This window comes from Macaca nemestrina, chromosome 9 (genome assembly GCF_043159975.1).
Source record: "Macaca nemestrina isolate mMacNem1 chromosome 9, mMacNem.hap1, whole genome shotgun sequence".
Taxonomy (NCBI): Eukaryota; Metazoa; Chordata; class Mammalia; order Primates; family Cercopithecidae; genus Macaca; species Macaca nemestrina.
Genome location: NC_092133.1, coordinates 42,921,408 through 42,947,215, shown reverse-complemented (window position 1 = coordinate 42,947,215; position 25,808 = coordinate 42,921,408). Strand labels below are relative to the sequence as shown.

The following is a 25,808-nucleotide window of genomic DNA, read 5'->3' as shown; positions in this document are numbered from 1 at the left end:
CAAGCCATCCTCCCACCTCAGCCTCCCGAGTAAGTGGGACCACAAGCCTGCACCACCACATCCCGGCTAATTTTTGTATTTTTTTTGTAGAGATGGTGTTTCGCCATGTCCAGGCTGGTTTCAAACTCCTGGATTCAAGCAGTCTGTTCGCCTCAGCCTCCCAAAGTGCTGGGATTACAGGCACAGGCATGAGCCACCATACCCGGCCTTCCAGTTCTTTTTAATGCAGTATCCTTTATCATATTCATAGGTCAAAGAGAAAAATCAGAATATTTTTAACAGATGCCAAAAAGACATTTAATAAAGTTTAAAATCTCCTGATTTTTAAAATGACAACAATAAAAACCCATGGCAAAATTAAAGTAGACAAATATTTTATGCGTACATATATATGTTCGTATGTGTCTATTTTTTGTGTATATTAAACATGATGGCTCCAAAAGCATTTTTGACTACCACTTGGCCAATTTGATGGATTAACCTACCCATTCCTTCTGTAAAACAGGCCAGTGCTGCTGAGCCCACACACCAAAAGTCTGCCACTTCCTCCTGTGCAGTTTGCTTTTGTCTTCACCCCACTTAAGTTTAGTCAGCTGTGTTTATTCACAAATCTGTTTATGCCAGCTGTATTTAGCATTTTATGTAAATTAATTTTTTAAATATGAAAATTGATGAACTATTGGGGGGCAAATGAAGAATTCCCAGGAAAACTAAGTCAACACTTTGGAAAAGTTTGGAAAAGAGTCACTACAAAGAACTGCTGTCAAATTAGGTGTGAGAAAGATAACAAATTTGGGGGTGATCAGTAAAAACATTGGATTGCTTCGCTAATGTCAAGTTCGTTTTCTGCTTTAAACGGACTAGAATTCAAAAAAGATAACTTTGGATCTCTCGTCAATGTATCCATACTCCCAAGAACAGGCTTTGACCCTTCTTTAAAATTGGTACCCAAGTATACATTTATCTGTTTTAAACTCAAAATGCTTAACAGGATGTATGTTCAATTTTTTGCGATGTCCCACCTTAATTTATGAATTAGTGACATACCAGCTACAGTTACCAGATACAGTAAGATTTTCATGTTACAGAAAGGAGGTAAAATTATTTGCAGATATGACTGTCTTGGAAAACTCGTGAAGTAAATGGGAAAAAAATAGAAATAAGGTGCCTTTCAGCTTATGTCCATGTACTACACATTTGTGTAGTATGTGTTTGCAGTTGTGCCTGCTTTCTATTCATACACTTTTATGCCATTGTTCACAATAGTAGGGCATGATGGCTGATCACCAGTGAATAGCAGAGGCAGGTTTCCTTCTAATATTTACTTTTGTTAAAATGAACCACTGATTTAATTGCTGCAAGATGACGATACCTCTGCCAAACCAAGATGAAGTTTGGCAGAGTGGCCAATTATGTATAAATACGCAAAAAACAGTTTTGATTAGTAACCTGTTATATAATTTTAAAAGATGACACTATTCACAAAGATGTAAATTACCAAGAAATGTGTAGGGCCTCTATAAAGAAAACTTAATGAAAGTAATAATAAAGAGAAAATAAAGAATACATGGAGAGAGACATTCTGTTTTCTTGAATGAGACAAATTGCAAATCAAATTCTCCCCCAAATTATGCATTTAACAAAATTTAAAATCAAAATGCCTATAAGTATTTTTTGTTTTCTTGTTTATGTATTTGGTCTTTGGACTTGGTATTCTGAAAGAGTAAATATGAGAACTGAAAATTTCAGAGAAAAATCTAATGGGAGGGACTTACAATGCTGAATATTACAGAGTATAACAAAACTAGTACTGTAATTAGAACTAATTGGTGCAGAAATTCAGAACAGTGAAAAGAGCAGGAAGTCCAAGATCACACTTAAGATATAAGAAGAAATGATGGATTGATTGTTCAGTTAGTGATACTGAAATGATTGGTTATCTATTTGGGAGAGGCAGTACAGCATACCAGTTAAGTGCATAGGGGAAAGAAAAACTAAATTCATTAAAAACCCAACTTGCTAGTACTCATTAGCTATGACCTTGGGCAAATTATGTAACCTCTCTGTGCCCCACTTCATCTGTTCTCCCTACCTGTGACATTATTGCAAAGGTTAAATAGGTTAATATTTGTAGAAGGCTTACTTTGGACAGGGCCTATCATATAAAATGTACCAACTACGGCCAGGTGCCATGGCTTACCCTTGTAATCCCAGCCCTTCGGGAGGCCAAAGAGGGCAGATCACTTGAGGTCAAGAGTTCAAAACCAGCCTGGCCAACGTGACAAAACCTCGTCTCTACTAAAAATATAAAATTAGCCAGGTGTGGTGGCACACACCTGTAATTCCTGGTACTCGGGAGGCTGAGGCAGGAAAACTGCTTGAGCCGGGGAAGTGGAGGTTGCAGTGAGCCTAGATCGCGCCACTGCACTCCAGCCTGGGCGACAGAGTAAGACTCTGTCTAAAAAAGAGAAAGTATCAACTATTTTATTATTTATTACTTGGTTATATGAATTTAAATATTGAAGTGTCAGCTATTATTTAGGAAAAAACTAAGTCAAATCTCTATCTCACACCCAATACATACCCATAGTGAATCCAGGTAGATTAAAATTTTAAATTCTTTTAAAAACTTGTAAAATACTAGAGGAAAATATAAGTTAATTAAAAAAATGATAATCTTGGGTTGGAATAGACCTGCTAAGCTTGGTCATCAAAGCCAGAAAACAAAGTTTGATTGATTTATCTCTACATAACAACAACTGGGAAAGTACATTTACAATGCATATTCCAGGAATGTTTAATATGCTTAGCTTTTAAGAATTTTTTTTTTTTTTTTTTTTTAAATACCCGGCATGACATGCTGTTAGCATCCACACAGATCCCCGTTCCCAGGGTGGTGTACCTATTTTGCTGGTGCTTCAGACATTGGATACTAATGACTTCTCTTCACCCTTTTCCAGAGGATTGTCCTGGGCTGATGAGAGTCACTTTACCTGGAGATACCTGGGAAGTTTTGTCTCCTCTGAGGTTGGCCCATGGCCAGTGACTGATGCAGGGCATTACAGCCCAGCCCACTGGCCTCGGTGGTGGTACAATTTATGCTCCTGAGCACCCCATGGGATTACGCTGAGTGTGGATTTCTCCTGAAACCACATATTTGCCTCTTTTGCCCTGTTCTGTTTTTTCTCATTCCCTTGCAGAGGACTCTCAGTAAGTCACTTGCACAAGAATCCTAATTTGAAACACTGCTTCCGGGAGACTTGACTTAGAAAATTGGACAAATAAAGTTGATTTTTTTTTAATGTCCAGTAACATGACGATGCTGAACTTTCCTAGTCATTTAAGGGAAAATCACCACAAATATATCTGGCTGATCAGGTTGAAAGTTAAAAGAAGATTTATAAAGTGGGTATTTTCAAGGTTGAGGGGAAAGGCAATAACATTGTGGAGGGAGATATAATTTGATGCAAGTCTTATACTTTTTATGTCAATTTATTCTTCAGAAATAAATGGTTAATTATAAAGGGTGGATGGATAAGAATATTCACTGCAACAATGTCTAAAATAATGTGAAAATGGAAACAACCTAAATACCCAATAATAACAGGATTAAATAATCCATTGTACATTAAAACAAAAGAATACTGTCTATAAAGACGTCTAGAATAAGTTGTTCGGTTGAAAAAGATGTAAAGCTAAATACACAATACCCATAATGTGCACAGAAATAATCAGAATGTCATGAAACCAGGATTATTGGTGATGTGTTGCTTCCTTTGTTGTTCATTTCTGTATTGGCATAATCAGTATTGGGTGTTCAAGAGTAGAGGGAAGGCAGTATGACAGATGTTATGACATGGGGAAAAGCAAAGTACAACCAGAAGACACCTAGGGGAAACTAATAGAATCTAAGGACGCAAGGTTGGCTTCCTGGAGGAAATACAGCTAGACCAAAGGGGAGGAATGAGGAGAAGTGATGCGATGGGGCGGAGTGGGCTGTAGTGGGAAGAAGAGACTTCCAGGGAGCTGGCACAGTATGTGAAAACAGTAAAGCAAGTGCCTGGATTTTTTAAGGAACTGAAAAGTTAGTTGAGTTGAAATTTAGAGTTTGGCTAGGAAAGTAATGAGAGATAAGAATAAAGAGTTAACAGCAGCCAGATTTTAAGGATTTTATAAGACATTTTTAGGAGTTTTTATTTCATCCTGAGGGAAATGTGAAGCCATCGAAGGATTGAAAGAGGAGAGTGAGTTGATCAGCATTGCATTTTAGAAAAATCACTCTGGCTGCAACTTGAAAAACGTTCTGGAGGTAAGCAAGCCTGGAGGCCAGGAGCTTGGGAGGACTGTTTGAGTGATCCAGATGAGAAGTAATGGTGACCTGAGCTAGGGCAGAGGCACCTAGGATTGGAAGACACAGACAGATCACAGCACTACTTACGTAGTATACTTGGTAAGACCTGGTGGTTGATTGAAAGAGAATGGTGAGGGAAAGAAGGTCAAAAACAACTAGGACTCTCCATTGGCCAGTGTGATGTGCCCTTCACTGGAGAGCAAACACAAAATGAAAGATTGTGGACAAAGAAAGAGTTGAGTCAGTGGGAAGGCAAGGAGAGAACCTTAATTTAAAAAGAAAAAACGACTGTGATTAAAAACGTGAATATTTCCCCCAACGTCTTTATCTTTTCCATTAGCAGAGATAACTAAGAGTTGGTCTTACTCTAATGGGATTTATTCCGTATTGTCCCTCATGCCCTCTAACTAGTTATTAGTGCAAATAGTTATATGTGGCAACACAAAAAAATAACTCTTTATTCTCTTCTCTCATGTACCTTCCATGAGGTACTCTTTAGCGGAGTGGATTTGAGGCAGATACCATAAAGAAAAGTTGGTCACATGGTGGTAACACATTGAAGTTATGCCACATCAGCACTAGCAGGAGAAATGTCTGTATTGTAGGTGCTTCACTTGGAAGAAATTGGAGGACCTTGAGCCTTAAAAGTCTGACAAACTTAAGCCAGGACCCCTGTGGGGAAGGTAGATGGGTGGACAAACAGGATTGGGAGTCAAAGAGATAACAATGAAATCCCCACTGCCTGCGGGAGGTGGACTCCCTGGATTGGTAAAACACTAGATAGAAAAGTCACAAAAATATTTCAAACCATTCTCACAACTCTGTATGTGTCTATGACCGGACACCTGAAAGACCTTCTGGTTATGGACTGTGCATATACACTCTTCCAGATGGTTAGAGGCATATCTAAGAGGTTAACATATATGATCTTGTCCAAAATGGGTCTCTTGGTTCTAGTGTTTCACATCAGACTTCATTGGCTTTCATGTATTTCCACAAGGGCCAAACATTTCTCATATATTTGCTGTATTCCAGAAAGCCGTGTTCCTGCTACCTGGAACACTTGTTGCTTGAATAACTTCTGTTTATCTTTCAGACAAACCCTAAAGGTTACCACCTCAAAGAAGTCTTTATGGAAGCCTCATCATCTTATTGACAGTCACAGCACTCTGTATTGTTTCCTTCATCGTATTTACTACAGATGGATACTATGCACTTATGCCTCACTTAACAACAGGGATACATTCTGAAAGGTGCATTATTAGATGGTTTTGTTGTGTGAACATCACAGAGTGTTACTTACAGAAGTCTAAATGATACGGCCTACTACATACCTAGGCTATATGAGCAATACAGCCTATTGCCCCTAGGCTACAAACTTGTATAACACGTGACTGTACTGAATACTGTAGGCAACTATAACACAATGGCAAGTGTTTTGTGTCTCTAAACAAACAGAAAAGGTAATGCACTGTACTATGATGTTACAGCAGCTAGGATGTCGCTATCAATAGAAATTTTTCAGCTTCATTTTAATTTTATGGGACCACCCTTGTATATGTGGTCCATTGTTGACGAAACATCATTCTGTGTCACATGACTATATATTTATTCCTTATTATTCCTTTAATATTAATCTCTTCCAGGAGGGCATGTCAGGGACAATCTCTTTTTCTCACCACAGGTCTTAGGACCTGGCCTAGCACCTGGCCAAGAACTACTGGCATACTTTCTTTTATTGTGCTTCAATTTATTGTGCTTTGCAAATATCGAATTTTTTACAAATTGAAGATTTGTGCCACCTCTGTAAACAGCAAATCTATTGGTGCCATTTTTTCAGTCATGTGCCTGTTTTCTGTCTCTCTCATGTTGCATTTTGGTAATTTTCACAATATTAAAAACTTTTTCATTATTATTATATGTGTTTTGTTGGTTAGTGTTCTTTGATTTTACTATTATAACTTTTAGGTAGCCACAAATTGCACTCATATCAGACAGTGAACTTAATCCATGAATGTTGTGCGTGTTCTGACTCCTCCACCGACCAGCTTTCCCCATTTCCCTCCCTCTCTCCAGGCCTCCCCATTCCTTGAAACAAGGCAATATTGAAATTAGGCCAATTAATAACCCTACAATGGCCTCTAAGTGTTCAAGTGAAAGGAAGAGCCACACATCTCTCACTCTCAATCAAAAGCTAGAAATGATTAACCTTATTGAGAAAAGCATGTAGAAAGCCAAGATAGGCTGAAAACTATGTCTCTCAAGTTGTGAATGCAAAGGAAAAGTTCTTGAAGGAAATTAAAGCTGCTACTCCAGTGAACACACAAATGATAACAAAGCAAAACAGCCCTATTGCTGAATGGAGAAAGTTTTTGTGGTCTGGATAGAACACCAAACCAGTTATAATAATGCCTTAATCCAAAGCCTAATCCAGAGCAAGGCCCTAACTCTTCAATGCTATGAACGCTGAGAAGTGAGGAAGCTGCTGAAAAACAGTTGGAGAACTGCAGTGGAAGTTGGTTCATGAGATTTGAGGAAAGAAGTCATTTCTGTAACATAAAAGTGCAAGGTGAAGCACAAGTGCTGATAGAGAAGCTACAGCAAATTATCCAGAAGATCTAGCTAAAATAACTGATTAACATGGCTACACTAAGCAACAGATTTTCAATGTAGATGAAACAGCCTTCTATGGGAAGACGCCCTATAGGACTTTGATAGCTACAGAGGAGAAGTCAGTGCCTGGCTTCAAAGCTTCAGAGCTTTGACTCCCTTGTTAGTGGGTGATTTTAAGTTGAAACCAATGCTTATTGACCATTCTGAAAATCCTAGGATTGTTAAGAATTATGCTAAATCTACTTTGCCTGTGCTCTATAAATTGGACCACAAAGCCTTGGTGATAGCACATCTTTGTACATCATGATTTATTGAGTATTTTAAGCCCATCATTGAAACCTACTGTTCAGGAAAAAAAAAAAAATATTGCTTTCACAACATTACTGCTCATTGAAAATGCACCTGGTCACCCACGATTTCTGATGGAGATGTGCATCTGATGAGGATGTACAAGGAGATGAATGTTATTCTCATACCTGCTTACACAACATCCATTCTGTAGCCCATGGATCAAGGAGTCATTTTGAATCAAGTCTTATTAAGAAACACATTTCATAAGGCTGTATGCCATAGATAACGATTCCTTTGATGGATCTGGTCAAAGTAAATTCAAAACTTTCTGGAAAGGATTCACCATGCTAGATGCCACTAAGAACATTCGTGGGTCATTGGAGGAAGTAAAAATATCATTAACTGGAATTTGGAAGAAGTTAATTCCAAACTGTGTGGATGACTTGGAGGAGTTCAAGACTTCAGTGGAGTAAGTAACTGTCGATGTGGTGGAAATAGCAAGAAAACTAGAAATGGAGCCTGAACATGTGACTGAATTGTTGCAATCTTGTGATAAAACTTGAACAGCTGAGGAGTTGCTTCCTATGGAAGAGCAAAGAAAGTGGTTTCTTGAGATAGAATCTACTCCTAGTGAAGATGCTGTCAACATTGTTGAAATGACCAAAAAAAAAAGGATTTTGAATATTACATCAACTTAGTTGATAAAGCAGTAACAGGGTTTGAGAGGATGTACTCAATTTTGAAAGATGTTCTATTGATAGTAACATGCTATCAAATAGCATCAGATGCTACAGATAAGTCTTTTTTGAAAGAGTTAATTGATGTGGTAAGCTCATTGTTGTCTTCTTTTAATAAATTGACGCAGCCACCCGAATCTTCATCAACTACCACCCTCATCAGTCAGCAGCCATCTACATGGAGGGAAGACCCTCCACCAGTAAAAAGATTATGACTCACTGAAGGCTCGGATGATCGATAGCATTTTTTTTAGCAATAAAGTATTTTTAAGTTAAGGTATGTGCAATGTTTTTTAGATATCGTGCTATAGCACAATTATTAAATGACAGAATAAAGTAAACATGACTTTTGTATGCACTAGAAAACCAGAAAAATTGTGACTCACTTTATTGTGATATTAGTTTTATTGTGGTGGTCTGCAGGTCAAAAATCATGGACCTGCATGTTCTCTCCTGGGAGGTCTTTGACATTGCCAGCCCCTGTCCACAAGAATTGTTAAATCTCTAGTTAATTTGCATTTTTCTAATGATCAGTGATCTTGAGCTTTCTTCTCCAGATGTTTGTTGGCCGCATGAATGTCTTCTTTTGAGAAGTGTCTGTTCATGTCCTTTGCCCACTTTTTTGATGGGGTTGTTTTTTCTTGTAAATTTAAGTTCCTTGTAGATTCTGGATATTAAAGCTACGTCAGATGGATAGAGTCTGAATGGCAATTATTAAAAAGTCAAGAAATAACAGATGCTGGCAAGATTACAGAAAAATAGGAACACTTTTATACTGTTGATGGGGATGTAAATTAGTTCATCCATTGTGGAAAATGGTGTGGTGATTCCTCAAAGATCTAGAACCAGAAATACCATTTGACCTAGCAATCCCATTATTGGGTATATAACCAAAGGAATATAAATAATTCTATTACAAAGATACATGCATGCATATGTTTATTGCAGCACTATTCACAATTGCAAAGACATGGAACCAACCCAAATGCCCATCAATAATAGACTGCATAAAGAAAATGTGGTAGATATACACCTTGGAATACTATGCAGCCATAAAAAGAATGAGATCATGTCCTTTGCAGGGACATGGATGGAGCTAGAGGCCATTATTCTTAGCAAATTAACACAGGAGCAGAAAACCAAACACCACATGTTCTCACTTATAAGTGGGAGCTGAACAATGAGAACACATGGACACAGGGAGGGGAACAAAACACACTGGGACCTGTAGAGGGGTGGGGTGGGAGGAGGGAGAGCATTAGGGAAAATAGCTAATGCATGCTGGGCTTAATACCTAAGTGACGGGTTGATAGGTGCAGCAAACCACCTTGGCACACGTTTACCTATGTAACACCCCTGCACATACTGCACATGTACCCCAGAACTTAAAATTTAAATTAAAAAAAAAAAAATCACTCGTTAAGCCCTGATGGGAACTTCTTAAGGAATGCGGGTTTACCATGCAGAAATCATTCTGACCACCAGGGGTCTCTTTCTACACATGACTGGGACTGAAGGCTCGCTAGAATTCCTTTGTGTCTTTACAGCTCTCAGCCTAGTTGCTGAGTGTGGTGGTGCCATTTCGTGGCCTGTCACCTGGGAGCTTATCAGAAAAGCAGAATCTCAGGCCCCACCTGAGACCAACTGAATCAGAAATCTGCATTTTAACCAGATCCCCAGGTGATCTGTATACATATTAAATACTGGGAGTGCTGTTGTATGGGACATTTCTAATCCACAAAACTTGGAAAACAATGGGAGAAAACCCCTCCTATAGAGCTTGTTTCTCACATAGGACATTTCCACCACACTTATAGACAGATTTAGAGGTTTAGAGTTTGCTTGCTTTTATTATGAATATAAAATGTACATACAATACAATATACATTTACACATTTACAGTTTGCATTTCCTTTCATCTTTTTTGAGCAAATTCAATTTTGCATGTCCCAGTATGCCGCTCCTTCCACTGCCTTGCACTTACACTCATGACGTTCTCTTCACCTGGGTACTCTGTATACTTGGTTAAAAAAAAAAAAAAAAAAAAAAAGTCCTGCCTGGGGGTAAAATAGCTGGCTTCACTGTCCTTTTCACAGAATCACTTTCCTTCCATTGTTTCCTTTCCTGTCCCTACATGCCTTCCCTTGCTTCATTCAAACTTCTGCATTAAAAATTCAGGAGAAAAGAGGGCTGCAATTGCAGCCCTCTCTTAAAAACTCTTACATAAGCGAATGACACGTAAGTAGGCACTTGAACTTTGCTCTTTCACCTGGTTTAAGAACTACCTATGGGAGGGCTCTGAAAGTGTTATATACAAATGAAGCTCTGGTCACCAAATGGATTATCATGAAGGTCTGAATATCAGTAGCGTGGTAGTAAATAAATAAACAGAAATACATAAAAATAAACAGAGTTTCACTAAAGGAAATTTAAACACATATAACCCTGTGCTTTCTCAAAACTTCATTAGGGTACATCTTCACAACACGTTGATAAATAGAAACTAGATTTTATGGCTAGTGTCTCTTCTCTTGGGCCATGCCTTCAAAATACCAGTAAACATTTACTGATCAAAGAGTCTGTCGTTTCCCTCAGAATGTAGCTATGCGAGAGGTCTTGTAGGAGTTCTCTTTGAGGCTATCAAATATTGCTTTGGTTCCATTCTGCCAGTGTAGCACCAGATCCATTGGCGTCTTCCCAGCCTAATCAAATGAGACAAGGAAACTTGACTTTCAGGTGGGTGACATCTGTAAATTCACATTCTCTGTGTGTGTTTCATGAGGTAAGGATTAGGTATATAACAGTGTTTTACAGTTTCCACTAGTGATCTGCAGTTTGTACTCAAACCAACCCTTCACTGTTTCTCAGAGGGATGCTTTTCCCATTTTAAGAGTAGAAATCTTTTTCACGTGGGACCATTCCAGGTATTGGTAAAATCCATTGTCCCTAGATACTAAGTGTCAAGAGCACCTCAAGTCATTTTGAAATTCATAAAATGCCTCCATACATCTTCCAGTATCCTGTGGAATGCGTTCCCGGAGGTGGCAGCATCCCTCTTGGACCAAGAATCAATGCCTATCCATTTGAACGATAGTTCTTTGATTGATAAGAAATGGTAGTAAATGAGCTGCATCAATAACTTGGCTTAAGTACTCAGGTACTGCTTGGGTACTATTACTGTTCCTGGGAGCAGATTTTTCAGAACTTGTCAGAATTTTCAATGAACTCTCCCAGGAAATTTGTTTTTCTTGGAGTTGATGGCAATGACATGTGTGAACAAATCATTTTTGAGACGAAATTTTGATTTCCCTTATGCACATGTCTCAAGATTTAAAAATATTAAAACCATATCATCTCTCAATTCTTATCTATAGACCTGAGAAGTCCTAATTTTTTCCATCTCTATTCATTGAGAAGTTTCTTTTTAACCCAGTGACTGCAAATTGGCAGCTTTGAGATGCAAACCAGAATAGAGACTTGTTTTGTTTTGACCCAAAGAGAGCTTAGATTTTTGTTAAGATTAGTATGAATTGGCAACAATTGGAAACCAAGAGATTTCCCAACTGGATTTGTGACTTCTATGAAAAAATCAGAAGAGTTAACAACATGGTACCCATGGTTCTACAGAGCAACATAGACTGGGTTGGGGAAGGGCCACCTTTAAAAGAGTTATGTGCACAGACCCTGACAACCACACATTGAAGTCACTTATGCCATTTGCCTGGCACAGTGAGGTCAGCCTGCAGTCAGATTACGCGATCTGTAGGTATTTAAATTAGTGGCCCTATAACTTTCATTTTGGAACTTCCCCACCTTTGTAGTGTCTTTCTCTAGGAACAGTCATCAGTAGACATGAATATAGAGTTTTGGATAATGAGAAAATATTGTGTGCTGCTCCCGATCTCCTTTACATGGTATCAATAGGTTATTGATCTTTGGGGAAAACATCAATCCATTGGGTCAATGACATTAATAGTTCCATAAACCTGATGCTAAGATCTAACTGATAATTCAGAGCCCTATTTGTATATTCTGGGCTACTCTTCCAAAAATTCCTTGCACTTCTCTCCATTGAAATTTATATCGTGATTTTTCTGGCTACTTACACAGTCTCCCTAAAGCTGTATGCTGCCATTTGTCTCTGCTGGTAGTGTCTGACTGCCTGAAAAAAACTCTTCACATTTTCTGCAGCTTTCAAGATTTCATTGAACCTGCTCTTTTTCTGATAGTTTTAAAAAATTACTAGATAAGATCAATTCCAATATCTAGACTGAGGGAGCCCTACTGTTAACACTTTCCCACTCCAAGCAATCTTCATTTATCACCATTCTTTGTTCCTGTCACCAAGCCAGATTTTTTGTAAACGGTAAAATATTCTTCTCAGTCTTTGCAACACAAATAAGGGGAGAAAATTATTTGCATTTATATGATGACTGAGTTTCCCTCCCCACCCCCTCCTCTTTTTTGTAAAGTGATTCTTCAAAAGCTTCTTTAAATTTATTTCTTCAGAAATTTATACCTGTTCCTCTGGGCAATATTTTTTAAGCTTATATTAGATGGTGTTTGTCTGGAAATTGAGACCATGAGGAAAAGTTGGTTATGTTCCCTGCTTACAGATGAAGTTAAATTAATATGTACTTATACAAGAATTTTCAGGGCCTAAATATAGGAAATTATTTTGAGAGATGTGAAGACAAATCCAAGTGGAGAATGGATAGAAATTATCTGAAAAAAATACAGGCAAAAGCACAGCTACCCCTGGAAGAAAATGATGACATTTCACATTGCTGTAAGGAGGAAAGGGACTTTCTGAATTACTCAGATTGGATATTGATTAACCTTAGTTCACTGCCTGCACTGACCCTTGTGGAATTTTAGGACATTTTGGAAATGGTGGATGCCTTTATTTCTAACTTCCTCAGCCCTTGCACAGACAGAAATGGCCAAGGCAGATTGGACTTCTAGGTGTTTGTGGGGATGAGCAAATTTTGACTATCTTTCATTTCCAAGACCAAATTGTAAAAGAATTATTATGCACTGTATCAGGCACTGAGGTCACTGAGGTCATAGAAGTATCTATGGCTTCCCCCATCTCTGGCCGTGTGACCTGAGTCCTAACCAAGATAAACACCATCCTTGGGGAAATGGGCAGGGGCATTTAGACTATCGAAGACCCCTCAAATGCTGCCACTGTGGGAGTCGTTTCACCTATTTAAGAAATGCTCCTGGAAATTGGAAAGCTTGCAAGCGGTGTTTCTTGTTTCCAGTACTTACACAGTTCTTGATGTTGAGATCCGCGCCATACATAATCAGGAGTCTGATCATCTTATAGCGGTTCAGTCTCACCGCATCATGCAACGGGGTATCTCCTTCCTAGAGAAGCAGAGTCAACAGGTTCAAGCTGGGTCTGAGGCCAGGAAGTGGGTCCTGCAAGGGCACCCAGGCTTGGGAGAGTGATTCCAAATACAAAAGCAGTGAAGCTTTGGGAAACCCGAGCGTGTCCAGCTACTCACTCTGTCTTTGGCGTTGAGGTCTGCCTCACAGGCGATAAGATGCTCCGCGCACTCATAGTGGCCAGTCCTCACCGCCACATGCAGCGCTGTGCTGAGCAACTGGAAAATTGGAAAACGCTGCTGATTCGCTAGGAATGAGGACAGAGGCTGTCCCAGACCCCAAGACATGTGCGAGGGGGAGAAGTGGTCACTAGGGTGCCTGCGCACAGCATGGGCCTCCAGATGACTTTAATGGAGAGGCAAGGTTAGGAGATGAAGGAGTAGGGGAGGAGGACGGGCGAGTAGGGGAGAGGGAGGCGGGGGGAAGAATGTGAGAAGTGGAGAAGGGGAGGCAGGGAGGGGGAAGGGATGAATGAAGGGAGAAGAAGAAGAAATACCTTATCTCGGGCGCTAATTTTTGCTCCTTTGTTCAGCAACAATTTTAAAACATCCAGGTTTCCTCCACGGCTTGCCCAGTGGATGGCTGTGGATTCAAGCTACACCGGGACGGAAAAAGACCCAACAATGTGAAGGAGAATGTGGTCTGGGGAATTAGAATCTGGTTGCTAGGGCATCCGTGATAATACTGAGTTGTCCTCATCTAGATCGCCAATTCTAACTGGAGTCAAAGATTCTTACCAAATGTGTTAGCTAAATCACGTGTGTGTGTGTGTGTGTGCATATGTGTGTCTTATTAGGAGGCTCTTAATAAATCTAATAATGTTTTAAAAGAATAAGAGCGACCATTTATTGAGACAGTTCTCATGCCAACATGGTGCTACACTCTAGACACCTTGATTCTTCCAGCAACATTTTGAGGTAGATGTTACTATGCACATTTTGCAGATAAGAAAAACCAGGTTCCAAAAAGTTCAAGTTTCTAGCCCAAGGAAACACAATTAATAAGAGGCAGAATACATAGTCCAACCCCCATCTGCCTGGAACTTCTAACTACTTTTGTCAAATGTACTCAAAAGTTCTAAACACATGTATTTAAAAATTCTAGCAGAATAAAAGTTGTCCCTTCCAAAATATTTTAATCTGAATCTGTCACCTCATCTAGGGTCCCTGTCGCTCTTTCTCTATCTCTGTGGGTTTTCTGCTCTCATTTTTGCTAGCACAGCCTCTGTACCTCAACTATAGTCACTTGTGTCTACAGTTGTAACGTGTATAGTTACACCTGGGAGACCCTCTCCTCACTGATCTATGTGGTTGATATGCCCCTGGCCTTAATCCCACACTCAAGATTTTTAGTTTCCATGCAAACTTCATATTTTGTTTCTTTATTTTTTTTTCAATGTGTTTATGTTTTGGATTCAATTTTGGCCAAGTCCTTTGGATTTCTTTGATATCCCGTTTCTGCTTTGCTATGAAGTCAAAATGAGCTGCATTTAAGTACATAAAGAATTTTCCCAGCTCAATCTGCAGTTCATAAATTATGCTGCATACTGGTCTTTGTAGAAATCACAGTGATTGAATTATTGAGGTCTGAATAGCAGCTACTTTCCATAGATGCAATTCATTTCATATTCAGTCTAGCCCTAAATCTCATTGGTAACAATTGGCATCTATAATATAAAGTGTACAGCTAGAGAATTCATATATGTTGCTGGCAGCCAAGGGACCATGAGCAGGCTGCCCTGTGAACAATGGAGGGACAAGGCTGTTGAAAGGCAAGTGTCGAAAATGAATGACTAACTCACTGATGAGGATATTGAATTCAGTTGAACAGCTTTCACTTCCTTCTTTTCCCTAAAATATTCCTCTATTTTCAGTATGTATGGAAAATATTTTCACATGACCTACTCTCATCTCCCAACTTTTCTTTATTTGGAGAAATGAGCTTTTGCCTAGTTCTCTCAGATCAATTTTCAGTCCAATCAGTCCGGTTTTGCATTGGAGGTTTTCCGGAGCTTCATATAGTCTACTTCTTTTGGCTCATTCCCAAGCAAAGAAATATATTTACCATATCACGGAATTCGATCTGGGCTCCAGCTTCCATTAACTTCTCCACAATTGCCAAATGTCCTTCCAAGCATGCTCTATGAAGAGCTGTCCGTTTATACTGTCAGAACAGAGATTTTAAAAAGAGATAGCAATAAATATAAAAATGTGCATAAACCCTTTTAAGAGCTATGAAGCTGGAGATTCTGATGACCTAACTGATAGAAACTCAAGTGCTTCTTTATGAATAGAAATGTCAAAGTTAACTAAAGTTGCAGAATCAGAACAATTATCCTGCAACTAATATTTGAGCTTCCTTCAACATACATTTCTAAGGGCTCAAAGGCCTACGTTGAGGAATGTGAACTTAAAGGCTCAAAACTGTCTAAATGCTGATGTCTCCCTTTCTTGTATCTTGCACCTTCCTTGTTCATGTAACATTACCATGCAGATCAGACAGTTTTCTTGTATCTAGGACTGTTGCTAGACTGACTATCAAAAAGTTTCCATTCATTTTTAGGAGAATGGGAGACACGTTTTTAGTTCAACTTTAGAAGCGATCCCCAATTTCACTTCATGGGGGAAAGAATACAAAAGGATTAGTGATTTCTGATAAATTGGCTTTATCTGAATGGGCGAATGGACTATTAGAGCTGGAACAACTTTAGGCATTATTTCACTCCAATGCCCCATGTTTACAGATAAGGAAACCACAGCCCAGAGGATGCAAATTAGCTGCTCAAAACCAAATAGCCAAGTAGTGGTACAACTGGCCCCTGAACTCCAGTCTCCAGATTTCCTATCTAGTGTTGACATGTTTGGTTTTAATCCAAGATGATGCTAATTATCTCTCTCTAAAGGTGACTCTTTGGCCCACATTAAAATCTTATCACAAGGATCTAAGAAGTTAAAAAAAACTGAAAAATCAGCCAGATGTATATGAGTGCAAAAGACAATACAATCCGTAGCACTGATCCAATATCTATTTATTTTTTGGACCACTGAACTCTCCTATTAGGCTCCTGGCACACACAGCAACAGCTGGGGAAACTGTTTCAGGTGGAAGGACTTTGGCATTATATTAGCAAGACTGCAGTAAAGCATAAGAAACATAAAATTAATGTGCTGGATTTTGCAGTGCTTTGCATGAGTCTTACCTCATCACAAACATCTGGGTTGTTCTTGTCTGACAAGAATTTTTCTACTACTGGCAGTTTATTCTCCAGAGCAGCCTTCAGAAACGTAGGCACATCCACAGGTTCCGTCTAAAGCCAAAAAATATAGATATATATACATAGCATGAGAGTTACCGTGAGCTTGCCAACATTCAATCAAACCCTCCACAGATATTTGCTCCCCTGTAGCACAATACTGGACACGTATTACTGAAAACCAAAAGAAGTCCTTACAATGATTTCAGGTTCTGGTTCCTTTACAATGGGAACTTTAGTTTTCCTGTATTTTTTCCTTTTCTTCAGTTGAATGATTATTTCAAGGTCTTCTAAATTTTCAAGCTTTGATCTTTGTTCTAGTTTTTTCTTTTTGAGCTAAAAAGAAATTCGTATTTCAAAAATATGGTGAGTTCTACTGACAAGCATTCTGGTTGTGTCTAAACTAAATCTGCAAGGTCTGAGATAAACATGTGAACAGTTTGAGCAAAAACATTTTTTAAAAATTATATAAATCTTTGACTTCATTTTAGGGATTTCTTATTCAGATATTTATCTGGGAGTCTAATTTTCAGCTAATTGCCATCATCTTTACTTCTGTTGCTTGTAGAATCAGCCCTTGCCTAACTGAGGACACAATCTGGTCTCTAAGTGATGACTTTGTAATTAATGCCGTAAACAAGCTCTAGATTTTTGAAGGATTTTTAAAATTATGCTCAAAACTTGGTTTAATTTTTGAGCATGATAAAAAAGAATCTAACAATAAATGTTAAGCTCTGAAATATCAATGTCATTCTCTTTCACTAGGCAGAGCCTTCTAAAACAGACTGTCCAGGTACCACAGCTAACTAAAGCAACTTTTATCTGTGTTAGTAATTAAGGAAAATTCACCCAGAAACACAGATTGTGTCAACACAGACAGCAGACAGTTAAACAATGATCCAAGGACCACAGACCATGTTATTGAGAAAAAGAGATCTCCCTTGCTTGGGATTAACTACATGGTGTGTAACATCAGGAATTCACTGGACATGTGTATCTTTCAATCAAAACATGGTCACAGCACATTTATTCATTGATTCAGAATTCAGAGGTCATAGTCTTGTCAAAGAATTATTCCCAAAACCTGTTCCATACAAGTTGCCTCTTTATGGGTTAGAATCTGGTAAAGAAACATCTTAATGATTGGGTTTGCTTCTCTCTTCTCCTTCCCTGGCATTTCCAATCCCTGCTCCAGCCCCAACATCCTACTAGTGGATTCCACAGATGGCTCTCACCTCTGCCTCTCGTTGTTTCTCGCTTTTCCACTGTTGCTCCCCCAGGGTCACAGGGTGGGCTGGAAGTGTCTTCAGATCCTCCTGCTTCTCTAAAGTAACAGCAGCCTCATACTCTCCATCTCTGAAATCCTCAGGAAGGAATTCCCCTGCCTCCCCGTTGCCATTCTTCTTCCCAGTGACCTATGAGGGAAGAAGATGGCAGCGTCAGAAGTAGCAGCCTTGTCCTGGGTCCTTCTTCACAGACAATGCTGCAGGAGGCTCTGGGTCCTTCTTCCCTGGGAACAGCCACCTTTGAGCAGTGCACTCTCAGATCTCAAGCTGCGACACACGCACGCTGCTACAAATGTCTCAGAATTAACTTCAGGTGCTTGTCCTACTCTCTTGGTTAAATCAAAGCTTGGGTTAGGTTGACATATTTACATCTACTTTTAATCTGCTTAATCACATTTCTTTTAGGAAAGTCACAAACCTTCTCTACTTAATTAAAACTCAACTTTAAGTACTTTTGTTGACGCTTCACCTTGTTGTAAAGTTTCCAGACTTACATTCTTGCAAGAAAACTTCTTGCCTAAGACATTTTGATAACTACATGTGATTCCACACCGTAGTAATAAAACCAAAGGAGAAGATATTAAATAGGAAATATGCAGAGAATTCATTGCTGGTAGCTCCATTTTTTTTTTTCCAATTTTACTTGTTTCATCACGTCAACCTTTTTCCACATATGACATTTTCAGAGTTCCCTTGCATTATGCCTGAAAGCAAAGGGCATTTCCATTTTCAAACAAAAACCAAGATGAACCAGTTGTCAATTTATTAAATTAATGTATCTTACATACCAGTTCCTCTACTTTCAGTACCATCATGTTGGCTGAAGGAGTCTTGTATGTTTTTCTGTCGTGGAAGGAATCCCTGGAGTTGGCCCTGCTGGGCCCCTCCACACTGGTCAGCTTATATAGCTGGGGCAGGGTGAGATAATCTTCCAACCTGGGAACCCTAGTAACACCCCCGCCCCTACTAGGAGCCAACTCAGAGGCAGGTGAATTTTCATTCCAGACTTAGTGTCTGGGAAGCTGAAGAGGGAGGGGAGGACAAGCTAACCCCGCCGAATATGTGAATCAGGAAGAAATGTGAGAGGGCCATTCCTTTGGTGGTGATCACACCGCTCAGCAATGCAAGTCATCCTATTTGTCAAGAGGCAGGGGACAGCTGTCTGTTGACATTGCACCACATCACTGCCCTTTTTTTTCTTTGTCAGCTTTCATATGACTACCTATCAAGAAAATGTAGATGCCCTACATATCACACCCCAGTAATATCTTTCTGATAAGCAGACTTATCAACACTTCACTTAGGGGAAACTTGCCTCAGGACATCCTATTCCCTGGGTAAACAGCCTAAGGGGAAGGGATCTGGGCCCTAAGGGCACTTGTCTATATCTGTTTGGAATTCTTTGGAGTGATGTCTGGGGCTAAATAGGCCCCATGACATGCCACCTTACCATCATTATAAGAAATTGAAAGCATTCAGTAATGCACTTGTCTTTTATGATGTCACTGGCCATAATTAGCACATGACATGCTTACCGTGTTCTTAAACAGCATAATAATTGCAGCATTTTTTCTTCAAAATGGATCAGAGAGGTCAAGAAATAGAGTATATGAAACCAGCTATTGGCCAGGCACAGTGGCTCACACCTGTTATCCCAACACTTTGGGAGGCAGAGACAGGCAGATCGCTTGAGCTTAGGAGTTCAGTACTAGCCTGGGCAACATGGCAAAATTCCATCTCTACTAAAAATACTACATATATATATATGCACACACATACACACATACACACACACGCACACACACACATATGTGAAAAAAAAAAGGGACCATTTATTAGCAATGGCAGGACTCTGATTAGGTCATTGGGCTGAAGTTCTCAAATGCTATGGGGAAAGGAATCACCTGTGGGAGCTTGTCAGAAATACAGATCCCTGGGCCCCACTCCAGGGAATTCTGAGTCCATTTATGGTATTTATGGTAACTTGCAGGAATCATCTTGAATTCCAAGGCACCCAGATGATTCTGATGCATCAAGATTTGAGACATGTGGCCAGAGGGATGATGCACTTTGCTTCAGGAAGGGTTGAAAAAGGTCTCTATTTCTGGTTTCTAATCTTTGAGGTATAAATTATGTAAAAATACTGGGGTATTTTTATAGTTTCAGGAAAAACTGGGTTTACTATCCTTAAGTTGTTTAAAATCTTACCTTTTTTGTTTTTTTCAGTAAAAGAAAGAAGAATGGGAGAAGGGAATTGTGAATGGAGAGGAGGGTTAATTAGGAAGTTATGTTTGATCTTTGTGTGTCTATTTCTCCCCAGACTCATCCAATCAACAAATGTGGCTGCCATTCTCCTCTTCCCTCTTGAATGCTCAGCCAGTTGATGGTGTTTCTGGAACTTTCAGAAGACATCGACTCCCCACCCCAAGACAAAACACTGACAAAGAGGGACCCACCCCCCCAGTACCTTCTGCATCATATGTTCTGGTCTCCTAATGTTCTATCTTAAAAGGGGGTTAATTAAAGGAAATCTCCTGGGCTTTTCTTTGAGAGGGACACAGCTATCACTATTTTCTTTTTAATTTTTTTTCTTTTTTCTTTATTATATATTTATTTTTAATATATGGAATGTTTCACAAATTTGTGTGTCATTCTTGCACAGGGGCCATGCTAATCTTTGTATAGCTCTTATTTTAGTATATGCCCTGCTGAAGCAAGCAGAGTCATTACTATTTTCATTGGTCTCTTCATCTAAGTCAGAAGTAGTCATGGACACTTTTTCTACCATTTCTTATGCCTTTTTGTTCCAGGCCTGACCCAGACTGGGGGAAGTATTAGGAGGAGAAGTCTTTAGGGGAAGGACTGTGGGATGTTTAAGGTTCTTGAATATGAAATCCTAGAGCTGTCCGTGCCCTCAAAGTTGGAGCAAGACTAATGCTCTCATTTTACAGAGAGGATGCTGAGGCACAGAAACGTTAAGTAACTTGCTGCAGATGCATAGCTAGTTGGTGAATGCTAGGTTGAAGACTTTTTATTCCATGGAACGAAGCACACAATCATTGAGCCCAACAGATTTCCAAGGGCAAGTCTCACTTAGACCCACTCAGGATGCAACCAAAACTGATAAAAAGGCTCTTTACTGTTTCAATCACCTCAAAGAATGCAAGTGAAAGTGGGCAGGGAGGCTTACCAAGCCCTTTTCTTTCTCCAGTCATTTAATTATCCCTTGAAACCTAGCTGATTCTATAGAGAGGCTCCAGGAAGTCTTGAAGAAAACTTCGCACAGGATGACACTTGAAGATGACTTGACGGAATGAGCTGAACTTAAAGGAGCACGCTGGTGGATGCAAGGATGTCAGGGCTGGTGAAATCACTGCCAGTTCAACCTTTTCCCATGTTGATTCAGTTTGTCATAAAACATGAGAGGTACAGCTTGAGGATAAGTGGTCAGAAGATATAAAAAGAATATGACAACAAATAAAGAAAAAAACATGAGAGAATCTGCTTTTTGAAAAGAGATTCTGGGCACCTTTAGCTCTCTAACAAAACAAAAACAACAACCATTGTATTTTCAAATCATTCGTATTTATCAAAGTGGAGAACAAAATTCCCCTGCCGGAGAGTTTTCTGTCATTTGTTTTTCAGGAGTATCCTTCCCATAAAAGTTCACCCAGTGGTGTAAATTCTGACATTTGTGTATTTGGCTTTATCATAGCCTCGATCCGGACATCATCTATCCTTACTCAGATGAATTAAAACAATAAAGGTCCTAGTCAGTTCTACAATCATGAAGCAACTTGGCATCACCCATCTCCAACCAGAAAGAGGAAAGAAAGCACCCCTGAGCTTCTCCAGTGTCACCCCATGAGCCTTTTCCCACTCCCCTCGGGATCACGTGGGTGAAATGACATGTGACTAGACTATGACCATGGTTATAGTTGGAGAAAGTGAGAAGCAGAGAAGTAGCACCTAAAGTGCTTACTGCTGTCACCTAGGGATTAAAAGAGGTGCTTCGACCCCACCCAGATCCATGTGCCATAGCTCAGCTCCAAGTCCAAGGGCAGTTTTATCTTTCTGTATAAAATATGAAGTTCAAGACATTCTACTTCTACTCCAACTTTTCATTCTTATATTTTAACTATATAATAGACATATTATTGTTAAAAATAGCACAGAGAATGTTACTTAGTTGAGATCTCACTGTTGATTTGATACTTGATTATTTTTCACCCAGTAACCGTGTCTTGGAGATTGTCTCCTATCAGCACAAACAAATCTATCTTTGCTATTTTAAACAACTGCATGAATTTCCATGTATGGACGTACCATTTCTTATTTAACCACTTTCTTATTTGTGGACATGTGGGCTGTTTTTTTATAATGGGCATTTTTATTTTTTAAAAAGGCATTTTATAGCACATAAAACTGTATTGTTATTAACACTCTTTGTCCTTAGAACACCCACCTTGATACTAAAAGGAAGTGCTCCAAGGGCTGTAGCCAGATTCTGACTTGGAAACCTCCTTGTTCTACTGTTGTACTTACAATTGCTCATTTTGCCATCCCTTTTAATAGCCTTCCCAGACCCAGCTGTTACTCACCTTCCTTGGCCCAGAGAAGTGGCTGACTTAGCCTGACCGGCAAGCCATGGCTCAGTTACATGTTTGAAAATGCCAAAGGAAGGTCACAAAAGTGAAGCAAATAAGGTTCAGTGTTGGAATGGAATAACCTGTATTTGAAAAGCAGAAAAGTACTGGAGACATTTTCAACAGGATTGTGGCACCTGCCTTCATCTCCTCTGGAAAGGCAAAGTCAAGACTAAAGTCCTTCTGCCCAGGACTCTGGATAAAAAGAGCACAAACTGCCCTAACACAGTTGGGCTGCCCACAGTAGGTTACTTTTTGCGGATATCGGTGGCCTCCTAACGTTAGAGGTAGGTGAAGGCTGTAGGTCTCACCTCCACACCTTACAGCACGTGCCTTGTTACAGTAAATAATGTATCTCAGTGCAAATTCTGCCGCACATAAGAACTCACGTCAGCCAACAGGCACAAAAGGCCACATGGACTATTCAGTAAACTCATGAAGCCCAACCCTTTGTCCATTTAGGCCCTTGGACAGTGTCCAGCACAAAAGATTCACTTGGCTAGGCACAGTGGCACATGCTTGTAACCTCAGCACTTTGGGAGGCCAAGGCAGGAGGATCACTTGACCCTAGGAGTTTGAGACCAGCCTGGGCAACATAGCTAGATCCTGGCTGTATGTTTTTTATTTGAAAAAAGAAAAGAAAAAGTTTCACTTGAAGCAAATGAAACCACCACCACATTCTAGCAGCATATTTCAGCTAATTTTCTAGTCTACTCAAGATGACTACGGACTCCTCCACACACCGCCTACCACAAAATATGGACTCCTAGCACTCACTGTAGGCCTAGGACTCCAAGGACATAGAAAAGTGCCTGACACATAATGGGGCTAAATAAATATTTACCTGAGACCCAGCAGGACTCATATTCTTTTCTAACCAAACCACATATTTCAAATTCTCCTTTCAATGAGAAATAATTGGTAACATTTCTAATGCTAATTAACCATTAATCCTTCAATACTACTCAAAGGTAAAGATAGGTAAAGTGCTTGGGATTACCTCCACTGGAGTGGGAGCAGCTCATTAGCGTCTTTCAAATGCTAACTAACCCCAACAGTTGTAATCACAGAGTTAAGGCTTCTCAGGTGTGAACTAACATTTCTTGGAGCAGTGGTTCTCTAAGCTGGGTGCATCTTAGAATCCTCTGTGAAGCTTTTTAAAAAATGCTGATGCTCAGGCACATGAAATCCAAATCTCTGCTCTAGGGTCCAAGGAATTGGTAATTTTTAAAGTTTTCCAGCTGATTCTAATTTCCACCCAGCATTGAGAATACTGCTCGAGGGTGTAGAATTAAACGAATATGTATCTAAATACACTTGTATTTTCTCGAAGTTGTAGTGGACAGTCAAGCTATTGTTATTCTGGCCTCAGAATTTTGATTGCTGAAGACTCTGCCTATGCTAAGACCATGGGAAACACACACATACAATTTACCCATTTAGTATTCATTTTTATTTTATTTTATTTATTTGAGACAGAGTCTTGCTCTGTTGTCCAGGCTGGAGTGCAGTGGCACGATCTCGGCTCACTGCAACCTCTGTCTCACGGGTTCAAGCAATTCTCCTGCCTCAGCCTCCTGAGCAGCTGGGACTATAAGCGCATGCTACCGTGCCCAGCTAATTTTTGTATTTTTAGTAGAGATGTGGTTTTGCCATGTTGGCCAGGCTGGTCTTGAACTCCTGGCCTCAAGTGATCCTCCCGCCATGGCCTCCCAAAGTGCTGGGATTACAGGCATGAGTCACTGTGCCTGGACTACTCATTTAATATGTATTTAGCTCTACTTTGTGTCAGGCACTTTTCCAGAGCTGAGGTATACTTATGCTCTCAAGAGACAAATGCCTCTGCCCTCATGGCATGCACACAGTTTTACTGAAGTATTTAACAAAAACTACAGACAATATAACATGCTGCTTCTGCCACAAACCAAGAAGAGTAAGGTGAGCCAGTAGTTTTGTGGGTCTGGTGGACATGAGATGAGGAATCGGGAGGCTTGCCTCTAAATCCTGGCCTTGCCCTGTGTTCCCTTGAGCAAGTCCTCTCACCTCTTACCATTTCAAATCCTGAAGTTATAAAAGGAGAGCTGTGAACAAAATGATTTCTAGGGCCCTAAAGTTTTATTGAGGTCTCAAAATCACTGAATCAAAAGGTAGAAATAAACATTCATAACTGCAGCATCACTGCAGACAGTGAAGTTGATTCTCCAATGCCTCTAAAAGAGGAAATGGTCCATAAAGCTTTCGCTAGCCCAGAGTATTTCCACTATCTTTAAGACATTCTCCCATTTGATAAACATAAAAATTTCACACTCTCTGTTACATGGATAGAAATTTCAAGAAGATCAACTTGGGGTCAAAATGAAATAAAAGTAATGGCAATTTTGATTATGCCTCTTCAAACCTTCCAAGACCACAGAGATTTTTATAAGGCCTCGTCCCCTTTCTTCCCCTTCTGAGAATCCCTGCCCAGGCTCTTGCCTAGGCTGGCATCTGTCCCCATAGAAAAGGTAGTGATAAGTGGCCAGGAAGGGTTGTCAGTGACTTTCTATCACATTCTTATTTCCCCAAATAATGGGTTCTTGTTTAGGCCCCTTACACTGATTCCCAGAACATTAGGAAGGCAGAGCCTCTAACAATCAACATTCTGGGACTGTGATAAGGACAACTGGCCCGTCTATTACAACCTCAAGAAGAATGGGTGTGGGTGGGAGAATCAGTTAAAATATGAATGCATAATGGTTCCCCTCCCACCCCTCAGCTTTCTGAAAAGCCAAATTTACTTCATGAGATTAAATTTCACTCAATGGACGGTGGGTTGATGGAGAGTTTGCATTGAGATGATTTTTTAAAAGGAAGTTTGATTGTCATAGTAACGCTCTGAAAAGATTTTGATGTAACTTTGGAATGACTTCACACCCAATTACATAGGACATCTACTTGGAATGAGAGATAAGTACTTCTGTGACTGCAAATGTAGAAAGAAAATCCATTAACCTTTTTAGCCATTTATTAAAGCAGACGAAAATTATTTTAAAAATGCAATTTCTGACTTCAAGAAGAAGTACTGAAAAAAATATTTTCTTGGTTTAGTTTGGAGTTTCCTAATAAAAGGAAAATGCCACAGAACATCTTAACTATGGATTCTTTGAGAATCAGAGAAATTTAGGGCCAATAACACACTGAGTGGTCACTGAGTCCATTCCCTGACCAGGAAGGGCCAGAGTTAGGCAGGTAGAACCC

General features: G+C 39.7%; 1 protein-coding gene and 1 non-coding gene across 2 annotated transcripts; both read right to left on the bottom strand.

Annotated features, from left to right (window-relative positions):
- Positions 1 to 10,020: 10,020 nt before the first annotated feature.
- Positions 10,021 to 18,824, bottom strand: LOC105480462 (ankyrin repeat domain 1). Its single transcript, XM_011739378.2, has 9 exons — positions 18,714 to 18,824; positions 17,875 to 18,054; positions 16,838 to 16,975; positions 16,586 to 16,693; positions 15,451 to 15,549; positions 13,883 to 13,981; positions 13,506 to 13,604; positions 13,267 to 13,365; positions 10,021 to 10,694 (listed from the first exon to the last, which is right to left on the bottom strand). Exons 1-9 carry the CDS (start codon positions 18,738 to 18,740, stop codon positions 10,584 to 10,586), a joined length of 960 nt encoding a protein of 319 aa, XP_011737680.1. The 5' UTR covers positions 18,741 to 18,824; the 3' UTR covers positions 10,021 to 10,583.
- A 1,718-nt stretch (positions 18,825 to 20,542) lies between these two features.
- LOC112426609 (U6 spliceosomal RNA) lies at positions 20,543 to 20,644 on the bottom strand. The gene has a single exon (XR_003017987.1). It is a non-coding gene; the product is annotated as a U6 spliceosomal RNA (small nuclear RNA).
- Positions 20,645 to 25,808: the final 5,164 nt, after the last annotated feature.

Coding starts and splice junctions, on each gene's coding strand:
- LOC105480462 (XM_011739378.2), bottom strand. CDS start 18,740: ATGATGGTACTGAAAGTAGAGGAACTG. Junction 18,055..18,713: donor TACTGAAAGTAGAGGAACTG/GTATGTAAGATA, acceptor CTTCCCTCATAG/GTCACTGGGAAGAAGAATGG. Junction 10,695..13,266: donor ATCTCAACATCAAGAACTGT/GTAAGTACTGGA, acceptor TCATTTGATTAG/GCTGGGAAGACGCCAATGGA.